The following is a 15,161-nucleotide window of genomic DNA, read 5'->3' as shown; positions in this document are numbered from 1 at the left end:
AAACGAGGATGTCATAGCCCTGCCTCTCTAACCTTTAACCCCATAAGCATGACACCACTTCACAACAACAACAATACAGAGTAGTGCCCGTGCTACTGTACTATTGAGCTTATTGGAAATCAAATTACAATTACAATGAGCAACAAACGACTATAGCTAACAATACTCACTACATACTCTTGGATCTACAGTTGAGAGTTGTTGTTGTTCTTCTTCTTCTGTAGTCTATGGTTTGTGTACAGCACACAAGCTTTATGCACATGCTCCATGTTGTCTTCTCCATTTTTTGTGAGTGCATTACAACACCACTTACAGGCCTGGCATTTGTACTACATCGTTTTCAGTCGTTTTCAGTGGTTTTGTGTGGACGCAGATATTTCCTGAAACGACTCCGTGATTACGGAGGACTTTTTTGAAAATGACAAAGAAAAAGATCTGATTTCATGTGGACATGGCCTAATTCCAAGTCACAGTGGGTGGACTGTAACCCAGGTTAGCCAACATAGTTCACTCTGCCATGGGAGCACTCCTCTTTTAATGCTTCTGACAGTCCACTTCTAGTAATTTTTTTGTCTCTTGCACACTACTTGGTTACCCTGACAGAAAAAAATAGAGATTGAGATTCATATCCAAGTTATAATCTCTTCTGAGTTTACATTGGAATAACCAAAAGTGGGCAGTGTTAGCAGCTAGAAGGTTTGTAGAAAGTTTGTAGAAGCAATACCTGAAGTAATGTTGTTCACAATGGCCAAAGCTGTTAAGAAGAAGATATGTAACAGGAAGAGGTCAAAGTCTGTGTGTGTCATTGTATAAAATATTGGAAGAACAAGTAATTAGATATTAATATAGTATAAACTATTTAAGTTGAAAGTGGTTTAGCTTGTGGTAGTTAACATGTAGTATTTTCATATTATGCTTTATATTGTAATTTGGTGACTCAGTGTGTCTTACTCAGATTTGTTTCACAGCATGCAAGACGTTTAGTGTCTAAAAATCCTGGGCTGTGATGTTACTAAGGACTTTTTGTTAAGCTGTGTGTGTGTATAATTTAGAGCGTTATGGCTGCCATAGTACTTACTTCAGTTATTGAACTGCAGTCATTTGTTATATGGAACCCTCACCAATGCATGGAACTGTCAGTGTCAGAAAAATTACCCCTTTAAGTGTACATGGTAATACCATCACTTTCTCTCCAATAGACTTTATGAGTGGCCACCCTCAAGAACAATCATGGCAATTCCTTCCCTCACTCTTCTGATTGGCTGAATATTGGCTGGCTGGTTCTGACTGTCTGATTGTGCAAGTGGCTGTCAGCTGTAGTAGCAATACACTACACAATAAACCAAGACTCCCCCAAATCTCCCATTTCTGTTCATTTGGTTTCCTCTTCTGGTCCCCTTTATCAAGCCACCCCTGTTTCTTATCTGCTATCCTTTTCTAACTTCTGCTGACCTCCTCCTCCATTCTGCCTCCTCTTTTTTTTTTCTTTTCACCTCCCCTCCTCCTACATCACTAAAGATCCTTCTTTCCCTCTGTACACTCTCATTTATCCTCTTCCCCTCCCCCTTTCTCTCTCGAACTGCCAGTGAAGTAGGCAGGGCAGTGTGGGTGGCATGTCTGGATTAGCGTGGTACACTGTCTGTCTCTGCTTTGCACTGAGAGGATATGTTGATTGGACCCAGACTTGCAGAAATAGCAGTAATGTGGTAGGTAAGCCAGACATTTGTGAATTCAGGATTTGTTTTGACAGTTGAATGATTCAGGTCAAGTTTGTAGTTCATTTTGGTTATTATGGTTTACAAACATTTGTTTCTTGCTGTGGTATTCACAGTGGATGAGCTGTCAGGATATGTGGTTCTCTGCACTGGTCTTCATATAAATTTTGTATTATAGTATTATGATGGTGATGCGTCATAGCTGTTGAGTAATGTTATTTTACTATTATATACGTTATGGTATGAATTCAAGTGTGTTTGACAAACTCTTTAGATTGCCAGTTAATGTACTGTTTGAACTTAATGGTATGATCTAAGTTAAGTGAACAGAGACAACTATTTCAGTTATTTCTTTAATAAGTTATAAGCAGAAATAGTAATATTCTTTTTTTGCAGTGTATATAAAATGTCATGTGGACTTTTGACCTACATATTCTCTGCTAATGGGATGCTTAAAACATTGTGTGTCCTTCTAGGCAGCAAACATGAAGATGGTACTCAAAGTGACTCAGAAAATGGACTGGGTTTGCGTTTTGCCAGCCGTCGTCACGCCCTCGAGGAACGCCTGAAAGCAGCTCACGGTCACATAGGAGGAGGAGGAGGAGGAGCAGGAAGTGGGAACATAACTGTAAGCGGGACCCGAACAACTGGCACTCGCACTGCCTTTATGATCGAATTCTACGACGAGGAAAACCCTCGCAAACGACGGTCATATTCATTTTCCCAGACTGCACCACTGCTTGGAGGAGCTGGTGGGGAAGGACTGTGTCCTCAGCCTCCATCTCACCCTAAGGTGTTCAGCATTTCCACCTCAGCTACAACAACCTCAGACTCAGGTAATATCTACCTAAACATATTGTCTCACAAATCCTAATACTGCAAAATTAACAGCTTTTGCAAATGTTTTTTCAAATTTATTAATAAATTGGTGAAAAAGTCACGTTAAAACTACTGTGGACAATATTCCGCTTATGTTTTGTGTTACCTGCTTGGTCCTCAGGGAAAATGCACAGATAAAACATACAACTTAAAAAAAAATGTAAAAATGTCTTTAAAATGACTTTAATTTAGCACATTTCACACATACACCTTTCTCTATGTTCAGTGTCACTGAATCCAAAATATCACAATAAACAGGACACGCAATGCACAATACATGCACTGGATCTTTAAACTGCCTTTAATTATTATATAATGCACTGACATTTGGATTGCAATTGCAATTAATTGTGTGGCTCTATCACAAATCAGTCATTAATAATCATGTGGTTTTGTAGGGGATAAGAACTCTTAACGACTTCAGTGTGCTCTGTCCATAATTTTTCTAACACTTGTTTCTCCCTTGCATTGTGGTTCCTCTAGGCAAGGTTCCTGCTCCAATACCAGCTACAGTAGCTGTAGGTGCCCCTACTGCTGCTCGTGTGCTCCTCAAACAGAGGTCAGAGGACCCAAGTATCAGTCGGAGTTCAGCCAGTACTGGGCTTGCGACAGGTAGCCCCACCAGCCCCAGTGAGGACCCTTCAATAGTGGGCAGAAGAGCAGGGGGTGAGGCAGAGGACGACCACAGTGATAAGGGAACTTACACTATTGAACTGGAGAACAGAAATCCAGAAGAGGAGGAGGCCAGGCGCATGATAGATAAGGTAGATGCTTTAAGAGCAGTAACAATGCCCTTGTATCTATTGCTTTGTTGACGGAAGTAATTTGGATTCACTGTGAGCTGTATTTTTCCAGAATTTTCTCACATACTGATGTCAGCAAAGTATATTTTAGGAAGACATAATTTATTTTCTTTTAAGTAGTGTGCCACAAGGAACACATTGATATTAAACTGCAGTACTGCAAACATCACCACAAAATTGTAATGGAAATGCAGTTTTACTCACCCCACTAAACCCTGCACTGCATCATAGAGCAGCACACATTGTTGTCCTGCACCATGTTTGTGTAATCTGATGAGAGTTCTAATATTCCATGAGCATCAACATTAATTACTGTGAGAAAAGGCAATGAAATTATCTTATTTATTTGTGGTCTGCAAAATGCAGCAGCAAACTTTAATTGAACTGAAACTTAATGTGCAGTTAGTTCCTTAAATTCATATCCTTTGAATGAACCCTAATCCCCTGCCAAAATAAAAACATTGTGTTCAGTGCTATTACTTGCTGGTTTGTCCTTATAAAAGTAGTGTGTAGAGTGCAAAATACTTTGTTTAAAGTAAACTCTGCAGTAACTTTAAAAATAACCTTTTGACCAAGCAGTTCAGAGAGTACAGTCTCTTTATTAACTGCTTTGTTGGCACTTTTATTGTTGGCGAGCTGTTTGAGAGTGTTTGGTGTTGCAGCCACTAAAACAAAGCTATCATCTCTCAGTGGCCTTCCCTGACCACCACTCCATCCTCTTTGTCCCTGTGGTGAAGCTAATGCTTCTGTAATAGCCCAAAGAGTTTTGGTCCATCAAGTACTGCCCTCTTTTATTAAACAATACTCTAGGGAAGCAGAGAAACCACCATCATTTTGCCACTGCCGCTCCTATTCCATACTACAACACTGTTTAAAAAGTGAAAAGTCCTCCAAGGGCAAAGTGTGTGTCAGTGGTAGTTTCAAGATGGCACTTACTTAATGATAAAACCTGTCCTTTTTGTTGATAATTGAAGTATGGAATATATATATATTTTTAAATGGGTGCAACAACTAAACCGTTCTAAGGCGCCTGAGATCAGGCTTTAAATTGCTACCTACCAGATTTGAACAGGACGCAGATGCAGTTATTTTTGGAAGTAAAACTGTTACTTACAAAGATAACTATGCAGACATAACTCACAGTCAGTGGTTTACCAAATGGCATCTTCCAGTGGCACACATCATTTAGTGCTGTTCAGGTGTTATTGGTGGAGAAACAGTGAAACTGGGGGTTTCTAGACCATTTAATCGGTGTATATTATAGTCAAAAGTGGAAGTGTTGTTATGCTAATTCCTGCAATTAGCTGACACACTAATTGGCACACTGCTCACAGTCTGTGTCTCTCCCTTTTGTAAATAGTTGTGTGTGTGTGTGTGTGTGTGTGTGTGTGTGTGTGTGTGTGTGTGTGTGTTTGTGTGCGTGCGTGCGTGCGTGTGTGTATATGCATGTGTGCATGTGACAGCCATTTGTTGCCATGGTACTATGTAGTGCATATTGGTGCCTTAATTCAACCTTTTTTGTTTGGTCTCTCTTTTGTTCTTCAAGAGACTAGAGGAATAATATAATGATGTTTAAATATGATGAGGGCATTTCATGAAATCTCTTTATATTATGAAAGGAAATGCTGAAGTACCCTGCAGTAATAAATGCTAATTAGTTTGATAGAAATTTTTCATACTTAAGGGAAAAATTATCAAAATTACAATACATAGTCATAATACATTTGTAGGTTTAATATTTAATCTTAATTCGTTCATTGTTAACATATTTCTAGGTGTTTGGCGTTCAGCAGAACCAGGACTCCTCCATTCTGTCAGACTTAAAAGGAGAAAGAGGGGGAAAGGAGACAGGAGAGACAGGGAAAGAGGTAAAATAAATAAATAAAAACTCTGCACATTTGTCTTTTTCTGCTCTGTTAATCATTGGTTTGCCTGTGTCTCTGTGCCATTTATCCTGCCATACACTAACATCCATTACCATTTTATGTGATCTCACTTAAAGATTGTCTAATTTTTAGTGTGTTTAATTTGATTTATCTGGTGTTAACATGACAAATGCTACCTCTCCATTGTAGTAGAACATTGTGTGCTAGAGGTAGAGCAAGATTTATGGCTGAGATTCATTGTGGGAGTCATGGTCACTTCCATGGCTTGTCTGCACTACTTCCCTATCCATTTCTTGACAGTAGGGTAGTCCTCTCAGAGACTGACCTAGATCATGCTAGGATGAAGAGAAGATGAACACCCTCAGCCCTTGAGGCAGTTTATGATTTTAAAGGGGAGGGAGGGGACAGGGTTTACAGGCTATGGGTGTCTTTCTATCAAGGCAAGTCTTTCTTCTGCTAAAATGAAGATTTTTTTTTTTTGTCTGAAAACCTATGGTGATGATCATCATTTTGACCATTAAGTGGTTTTGATGTCAATTAAATTCAACAGCATAAACTTTCAAATTCTAATTGATGGATGAGTTAGGCTGAGAAGCAACTTCATAAAAACATAAGCTAAAAAATACAAATAAAGGAACTTGTCTTTATACAAACATCCTTAATCCATAATTGAATCATTTTTTTCTCATCCTCTGTGTCATATAGTGTAGTAGCTTTGAGATGATCAGATAAATATCAGTTCCTCTTATCATTTGCCCTTTACATTTATAAAGAACCTAATTGCTCTTTTTGACATGACTGGAATCTGTTTTCCGGTTTCCTTCTCTGTTGTTGTCCCCCCTCTTGCATGCCCTCAGGCTCTTCCCGGTGACTCGAGCTGGGTTTCTCAGTGGGCCAGTCTAGCTGCCAATCACACCAGGACAGACCCAGAGGGCTCAGGAGCAGAGACAGCCACCTTCCTACACAAAGAGAGAGGTGCATGGTCATATGAGTCTCAGATAATGAGTAGACATAAATAGTCATGCATATTTTATGTAAAGTATGTATTTAGTATAGTACCTTGTAATCATTATAAATTCTGAAGTGACCTTGTCTTCGGTTTGCAGGAGCTGATGCCTTTGAATCAGGTGTATCTCTCAGCAGAGGTGAATCTTCCTCCAGTTTGACTGATCGTAAGCGCAGGACCCTCCCCCAGCTCCCTGTGGATGAGTCTCAGGCTAAATCCAGTACCAAAGCTCTGGGACTGAGGTCTGAAATTGGGGAGAAACAAGACACTGAACCCCAAGAAAAAGAGAACAAAGGAGACGGGGAGTGTTTGACTCCCATGGAAGACGGTGAGATGACCAGTAAAAGGAAGCAAGGCTCCACCTCTTCTCCATCCAAACCTCCTCAGCGGACTGCTGGCAGTACTGAGCGGCGTAAGAGGTCAGAGGAGAAGAAAGGAGGAAGTGGGGAAACAGGAGAGAAGTCTGGAAAGCCCCTTGTGCGTCAGGGCAGCTTCACGATTGAGAAGCCCAGCGGTAATGTGCCTGCAGAGCTCATCCCACGCATCAATAGAGGAGGCAATGGCCGTGAGCGCAGTGACTCTGTAGGCAGCATGGATACTGCTACTCTGTTGAAGGACACCGAAGCTGTCATGGCATTCCTAGAGGCCAAACTAAGAGATGAAAACAAACTAGACCAGAAAAGCAGTAAAACTGGCATCACCTCTCAGGGATCAGGTTTTCCCACTCGGACTGACTCTATTTCTCCTGAATCAGATGTGGACACTGCCAGTACAGCCAGTCAGGTGGCTGGTGAGGCAGAACGGAAAGCAACAGCTGGTAGTGGACAAAAACGACGCTCCTTCAGCAGCATGCACCGTGAGAAAAGCAACATGAGCACAGCCTCTAAAACAAGCGTCACTAATACCAGTGCCCGTGAACGCCTAGAGAGGAAGACTAAGAGCAGGACTACGGAAGCAACAAGTCGCGGTGATGCACGTCGCTCTGTCCAGCCATCCTCTGCCTCCTCCAGAGCACGTCAGCCATCTTTGGATCTCACTGATGACGACCAGACATCTTCCTTCCCAATTTCTGACATCCTCTCCTCAGACCAGGAGACTTACTCTGGACCTGGTTTAGGTCACTCAGCACATGGACGTGGTCACACAGATGATGTTCTCCATTCCAAACTTGACAGCAGGTCTACTAAGACCTCCACAAGTAGTTCTAAAACCAGTCGCACTCTTCAGGCAGCCACAACCTCCTCCCTGAACAAGCAGGCCTCACTGCCTCAGCCTCGACCCACAAGAGCATCCCTGCTCCGTCGTGCACGGCTGGGGGATACATCAGATACAGACCTGGCTGATGCAGACAGGGTGTCTGTGGCCTCTGAGGTGTCCACTACCAGCTCCACGTCTAAACCACCATCTGGCCGGAAAGGGCTGTCACGATTGGATATGTTGGCTCAGCCTCGTAGGAACCGCCTGGGCTCCATCTCAGCCCGTAGTGACTCAGAGTGTACAATGACCCGGAGCTCCACCTCTTCACCCCGCCTGTCAACTGAGACTGCTCTGCGTCTGGGCTTGCGCTCTTCAACTCCGACAGAGAACAGACTGTCACCCAGAATGAGGGCCAACAGCGTATCTAAACTGAATGAAGTCAAGACTAAAACCACTACAGCAGGATACTGTTCACCCACTGGTGAGTGCATAGATGGACCCTTTTTTGTAAGTTTATTGAAAAACAACAACCTTGAAAAGAGTTTTTCCATTTTATGCATTTTATGCAATAAACCATGTAAAATATTATTGTTAAGAAGTTGTAAAGAGATTGAGTAAGGCTTGACACAGTAAATTAAAAAAAAACTTTTTTCAACTGTAGCAGCAAACAACGTATGGACAGGTCTAAAATGTGAATATCAGAATTAAATATATAATATAGTAGAACTGTGGGAATTTTACCATAAATTAGAATAACACATCCCTAACTAAATAAATATTGGCATATAAAATAAAGTAGGGTTTTTTGGTCAGCCATAGCTTTCATTTTAGGTACATTAACTCATTTTGTCTTGGAGTAACCCTGTGCCATGATCACGCCATGTCTGGCTGTGCTTCCTCCATGCAACACTTGACGTATGGAAGACATGCAATATGATATCTAAATGATGAAAAATTATCTCTTTAAAGAAGGTGCTTTTTAACACAATTCAGTAATTGTGTACAACAATATAAGTTGTACTCTTGCACTGCCTTACTGTTCTGTTACAATCTGTAATTGAAAAATGTCATGTAGTGTAAGAATTACATTTGGACATATCTTTGAATACCATTACATCCTTCATTGTGTGCCATTGTCTGTGAACATTCCCACTGTGTTGTGATGAACTTGTGCATTGGTTTTCATCATCCAGAGAGCTCTCAGCCCGATCCTGAGGGCGGTGCTGCAGAGGAGGAGCTGCTGGGTACTGTACAACAATAGTAGAGCCTTAGAGGATTTGTGTTGTGTGTTTTGTGTGTGTCAGACCTGGGTCACCACAATGCAGACAATCAGATCACAAGCTGATTTGGTACTAACTGTAGGATTTAAGAGCTGTACCTCATATATGTAAACCAGCTCCAGTTAAAATGTTTATGCTTGGTGAAATAGAAAAAATAAAATAAAATTACAACCAGTGACCCAGCTCTAGCATATGTTGCAGTGTTAACTCCATCATCCATCCAAGTGATGCCGTGATGTAGACCCAGTCACTTAATCATACTCTGAGTTTTTGGGACACTACTCCATCTAGTGGTAATATTTAATCATGTCCTAACTTTTTCAGAGACTGACTGAGCATGCTGTTGTCTCATCTCAGTGTAGCTACATGAAAGTCGTTGATATGTGACCATTTTGAAGTGATTTAACAACTTCTGGCTCGGTTTAGGTCTTGAAACCATGTCAGATGCTTTTGTTGGCTTTCTTGTTTTCTGCTGTGTTTGTTGCTTTTAATGTTGTTCTTAGCCACCTTTTAACTTTACTTTTAATGTATAAAGTTGTATCTAAAATACAGAATTAATTCTACTTGATTTGAACTTTCTGCAGGATGTGTGGGCTGGCTCTGTAACAAAGCCTCTCATATTCATAAGCTCATCTATTAACTTCATTAATGACAAATGTCTTAATGGAATAATGTCTGGATATACTGACAGACTAATAATAATTCTCCCATTACAGTGTCCAGTAGCAGCCGATGGAGACGTCTGCCACCAGAGTATGGCTCCACCTCTGAGGAGGAATTTGGCTCCAACAGAAATTCTCCAAAACATGGAGGACGCACACATCTGCGTCCCCATCACATGGTGCCACATCGCAGTTCAAAGCTCAACACCACAGCAAGCCCAGGTTCCAGTCTGGTGCCAGGTCCGGGTGGAGTGGGCCTCAAACATCGCATGAAAGAGCAAGAGGAATACATCAGGGACTGGACAGCACACAGTGAAGAGATAGCCAGGTATTGATCTTGAATTAATTATACGCATTGATCTGTTACTGTAGGAAGGAGTTGAAAATGATAATTGATTATCTGCAAGGAGTTTTAAATGTGTATCTTTTCAACTTTTGTATTGTTAAGATTATAACATTACTATGATTATATATACTAAATTTTCTGTTTTGCCCTTGTTCCAAAAAGGTCTGCATGCATCCCATGTGCATGGCCTATCATTCAATAGTAGTTTTTTAAGGTTTTGGATAAAGTTTTATTCTTTCACTCCTTACAGCTTTAAGTCTTTGTGATATTTGTGGTGTTTATAAGTTTCATCTTACACAAATGAGGTCTTTTTATGGGCATGCATGAGAATACCTGAATAGAATGGGCTGTTAACATAATCATAACAAATTCAGGACAAACCTGTCCTTTGTAATAATAGTGCAGTATTAGTATGCATGTAAACATAGTAACTGCTGGCATTATATGACTAAATAAATCACATATCTATCAGAAGACAATATTAATAAAAAAAATTGCTTTATCCTTTAAACTTTGTTTCAGTTAATCAGTCTACATGTAAAAAATAAGCATATAATGTATGTGCCTTAAATATCTTGAGTCATCATTTATACCTATACATGAATGCTGCTATGTATCTGTGCATGTTGCATGTGTGCATCTCTCCTGAGTCTTAAAACACCCTGTCTGATGGTTAACAGGTTATTCCCCTGTGTGCGCAGGATCAGCCAAGACCTGGCAAAGGATCTGGCTATCTTGGCTCGCGAGATCCACGATGTGGCTGGTGAGATCGACTCAGTCAGCTCATCTGGCACGGCACCTAGCACCACCGTCAGCACCGCCGCCACCACCCCGGGATCAGCCATCGACACTCGCGAAGAGGTAGGCTCTGCACGTCCCACGCAGCCGGACATACAGGAGAGCATGAGACAGGTGCCAGTTTTTCCTCTTCTGATCTTTTATCACTGTTGTGTACTTCCATGGCTCCTTTGCCTCACCTCATGTGTCACTCAGATACAAAATGGCTAACTTTTCCTTTCTGCTTTTTTAACTTTTTCTGCTGTGAAAGGCACTCACATTACTGCTTCTGCTTCACATTCATTTTTTTATTAATTCATCCTGACTGTCATTGTGAACAGATCTAATTTTAATCTTACAAGATTAAAATAAAGAAACTCACTCATGACAAATCTTAACTTTTTACTGAAAAAAATGCCGCTGTAGCAAGAGGTTTTGAATATCTCCTCTGTACCTCTTTTTCCATTCTCTTTGGTCAGCTGGTAGATCGTGTGTTTGATGAGAGCCTCAACTTCAGGAAGATCCCTCCGGTGATTTCAACCAATAAGCCTCCAGAGATCAATGGCAAGCCAGTGGAGCTCCGCCCCCGTGCCCCTGACAGTCTGGAGCCTCGAGCTCTGAGGAGACGCACCTGGAACCGAGAGGAGGTGAGAGCTAACACAGCGAACACAGAATCTAAATTAGAACTTGTCAAAGGATGACATCAAAAATTGCTGTTTGTATTTTATCACTTGTCACAGTTTATTCATCTTTTCATCTGTCTAGGCGGTGTTGGACAGCCTTCTCCTTACCTCAGTTTCCCAGCTCTCCACCAAGATCAGACACTCTGTTGACAAAACAGCAGGAAAAATCAGGTGATTATGCTTTGAAATTCTGAGTGTCATATTGCATATTGTAATGGTTGTGTTTTCATAGTCAGTGTCATTGTGAATGAATTTGTGCTATGAATGTGTTCTCTAGGATATTGTTCAAGGATAAGGACAGGAACTGGGACGAAATTGAAAGTAAACTGAAATCAGACAGTGACATGCCACTGCTAAAATCCTCCAATAAGGTACAGAACACCTGTAGCCTATTTAATGACAAAGAAAGCACCTCAGAGGCCAAGAGCTAATAGTTGTCATTTTCTTGTGTTTTGCAGGAATTTTCAGCAATTCTGCTTGAACTGAAGAGAGTTGAAAAGCAGCTTCAAGGTAAAGTGGAAGATGTTTCTAGCCTTCTCTAGTTTTCTATTAACAGCAAATGGATTCTTTCCTGAATAGATAGCATACTTGAATAATTGGAGTCTTCTTCTGAGGAGTTGGGCTGGCATTTCTGCATACTTAAAGATGGAAAAGACATGTCCTTTTGTGTTGACTCCAATTATTTTAGGTTTCAGGTTTTTGGTTTTTTTTATTCCAGTGTATTTCTATTTAGTTTTATTATACCCCTGTCCATCCGATATTTTTGTCCAACTGATTTCTCAGAGACTGTTCACCCAATTCTTTTAAAATCTGACACACATGTTCTTTACCACTAGGAGAGGCTGATGGTTGTATTTCAATTTTTGGATCAGTTCTCTTTCATCTTTGTCTGTTAGTTTATATTTAGTATTTGTTTTTAATATCAGTTGACATATTTTTTACTGCTGATTTTGTTTATTATTTTAGCTTTTGTGCGTTATAACAATCCCGGACACAAACCCTTTACACGTCACCCCAATTACCTTATTTTACCTCCCTCTCTTGCTTCTTTTCAGTCATCAATGTGATGGTAGATCCAGATGGGACTCTGGATGCCCTCGCCAACCTTGGTTTGACCAGTCCTACAACCCCGACCAAGCCCCAAAGCGCCAAAACCACCATCTCTGCCATCAGCCCTGGATCTCAGCCGACTGCCAAAGAACCGCTGCCGGAAATCCTTCCTGGGCCTGGAGGATCCGCAGCCTCCACCAAGGCTCAGGCTTCCTCTCCAAACTCAGAGGAAACGGCACGAGACCCCAGTTTGAGTCTGGGGTTACCAGGAGTTGGAGCATTGTCCTTCAGCCGCATGCGGCCAAGAGGAGAAGAGGCCATAGCACAGAAGTAAACAGAAGTGAAAACTATTTCATGAATGAATTCTACATGAGTAAACATGTTTCAGGATGGCAGTACAGGTGCCTGGTGATCAGCATTGATAAAAAGGAGACAAGAGTAGGAACATTTAACCAATTTTATTTTATTTCCTGAACAGTGGCCATTTTCCTGATTTTATGAGTTGAAGCAAATATGTCTAGAAAATGAACTTACACAAAAACGCCAGACCAGGCCTGCAATGAACTGCTGCATCTCACCTTTACACACCACCATTTTAACCAGAAACTACGGATTATATATACTTAAGATTTCACACCGTCATCATACCTACACATCAAACTGTGCTTAATGGCCAACCAGTGGACTGAAGATTACCCTGCTGCTTTCTCATTGGCCATACCTCCATGGTTGTACAGTTTCTTCTCTCCTACAGTCTTATCTTGCCTTCTCTATGTGTCTGGACCCTATTTTGCAAAGGACATGCCTTAAAACACATTCTGAGTTGTAGCTCCGTAACCCACTTTACAGTTCAATGAATAACAGGATTCATAGCTTTGGAGATGTATACAACATCTTCGCACAGTAAAAAAACAGAAAGCATTGTAAAATAACACTTTCAAAAAGATGTTCTATTTACATAATGATAAAATACAGTACAGTAATGATAAAATACATTGCAATAATTTATTTGCTCTTGCGCAGAACAGAGAATATTACAGCAGCCTTAAGAAAACAACCTGATGAACAGACAAGCCTGAAACATCTAGAATTATTTCACTAAATAAGGAGAATTGCAGGAGTTTTATATATTTCATAGCTCTTCATCTTTACCTTTGGCCTGGCAGCTCTCCGTCCATTGATCCATCTTTCAAACTGACCCTGTTAAAATGGATTTGTAGTGCCTCCCCTTCTCTGTGCTTCTACGTATTCATCGTCTTAAGTTGTTTTTTCCTTTCCTTTTTGGCTTGGTAGTAGAAAAAGTGAGATTTTTCACTTCAGTAGCATGTACAAGACAAAGATTAATGCTTTCTTCCTGGATGTTGTGATGATCTTGCTGATATTGAATGGTAGTTCTCATTTCACACACTAGTAACAGCCTGTGGGAAACCAATGATCATTTTTAGTCTCCATTCAAAGCATCAGTTTCCAAAGTTAACATGGTGGTTATTGTCATTCTCTAACAGTAGTCATCATTTCTTTTCCATTTGATCTGTTGTACAAAAGTTCAAGTCTGTGTCAAATAATCATCTTCCATGTTGTTGCTTGGAATCTATGCGACACCATACCTTCCTGTGCAGTTCACCTGTTTCTATGAATGTCAACAAATCGAAGATCCAAAACACGTTTTTATTAACACACACTTGTTTGACTTTTAATGCCATACCTCCATGGCTCTTTGGTCCATGTGACGTGGCTCATGAGAGGCTTATCAGTGCCCGTAGCTTCATGCTACAGTAGATTCACTCAAGTGTCCTATGATTTCCAATTGGCATTTTTTTGAAGTAGCAACAACAAAGAAAATATGTTTTTTGATAATATTTAGATACTGATATAATCTTGTAGATACTGTAGATCTTTGCTGCAGCTTTTAATGAAATCTCTCACAACTCTGCGTTTTAGTATCATATTAGGGGATCTGTTATTACTACTACTTACTACCACTGCACATAAACCTGAACGTGAAAAAGCTGCTGGAGTCAATGTCGCAAATGTAGTTCAGAGATAAAAATTAAACTCTGAGCAGAATCAATCACTATATATGCACAGGTCTATGAAAATAAGCCCCGTCCCCATCTGAACGCCTATTAAACCAATTTTTGCTCCTTATTATTAATGTATATAACTGGCCTCTTCATTGGTCTTTCCACTGGGGGGGCGATACCAGCGTATTACTGCAGGATTGCAGACAGTACAGTTACCCTCTTCTCATTGACTTTGCTGCTTTTCTGGTTCGGGAGGAACCATTTTTTTCTGAATCTTTGTTCCGCTTATAGTCTGTGTTCTAGAGTAAGATTACTTAAAAGACAGTGTATTAGTACTTAGATGCTCTTGCAATAGTGAGTTTAGGTACCACAATACATGTACATTTCCTTCTCTTGATACTGTACTGTACAATGTCTTTCAATGCCTCTAAGTGCCCAGTTTGACTACAGAAGGGCATTGGTTAAAAGAAAACAGATGTAGTTCTTTTTAATTCTTATTTTGCACATCAGTTTGTGGTGTTTTTTCCTGACAGAAGTAGTGAAAAAGCAGCCAAATGCTGCATCAAATGATATCTCTTTGCCTGATATCAGGAGTGACTGCCTTGTCTCTCTGGAACTGTTCTGTCTGTACAAACAAAACCTCTAATTGAGTAACTTTTTTTTTTCCTCCAAACTGTTTTATTAAATTTAGGGGACTGTGAAAGCTAGGTACATGTTTATTTTTTAAATTGTCATCAGATCAGTGTTCCTTGTTTTGTTTTGGGTTTTTTTTGTCATTTTTGTAACAAAGAAAGAAAAGACACCATTTTATTTATTTTTTGTTTAATATTTTGTGTATGTTCCATGTATTTTA

At 40.4% G+C, this 15,161-nt stretch overlaps 1 protein-coding gene across 10 annotated transcripts in view; it reads left to right on the top strand.

The window, feature by feature from the left end:
- cep170aa (centrosomal protein 170Aa) overlaps positions 1-14,797 on the top strand; it is a 43,230-nt gene extending 28,433 nt beyond the window's left edge. For 4 of the 10 annotated variants that reach the window (XM_030156121.1, XM_030156122.1, XM_030156130.1 and 1 more), the window contains 13 exons: positions 2,192-2,551; positions 3,078-3,358; positions 5,173-5,265; positions 6,141-6,258; positions 6,390-7,967; positions 8,680-8,730; positions 9,483-9,756; positions 10,455-10,686; positions 11,031-11,198; positions 11,317-11,405; positions 11,512-11,605; positions 11,693-11,744; positions 12,290-14,797. In XM_030156121.1, the coding sequence (XP_030011981.1) occupies positions 2,192-2,551; positions 3,078-3,358; positions 5,173-5,265; positions 6,141-6,258; positions 6,390-7,967; positions 8,680-8,730; positions 9,483-9,756; positions 10,455-10,686; positions 11,031-11,198; positions 11,317-11,405; positions 11,512-11,605; positions 11,693-11,744; positions 12,290-12,618 (3,719 nt within the window). In that variant the 3' untranslated portion in view covers positions 12,619-14,797. Of the gene's footprint in view, positions 1-2,191; positions 2,552-3,077; positions 3,359-5,172; positions 5,266-6,140; positions 6,259-6,389; positions 7,968-8,679; positions 8,731-9,477; positions 9,757-10,454; positions 10,687-11,030; positions 11,199-11,316; positions 11,406-11,511; positions 11,606-11,692; positions 11,745-12,289 lie in introns of all 10 variants that reach the window. The other 6 variants (XM_030156128.1, XM_030156127.1, XM_030156123.1 and 3 more) reach the window with 6 other exon arrangements.
- Positions 14,798-15,161: the final 364 nt, after the last annotated feature.

This window comes from Sphaeramia orbicularis, chromosome 15, assembly GCF_902148855.1.
Source record: "Sphaeramia orbicularis chromosome 15, fSphaOr1.1, whole genome shotgun sequence".
In the NCBI taxonomy this organism is placed as follows: Eukaryota; Metazoa; Chordata; class Actinopteri; order Kurtiformes; family Apogonidae; genus Sphaeramia; species Sphaeramia orbicularis.
This window is presented reverse-complemented; position numbering and strand designations above follow the sequence as displayed.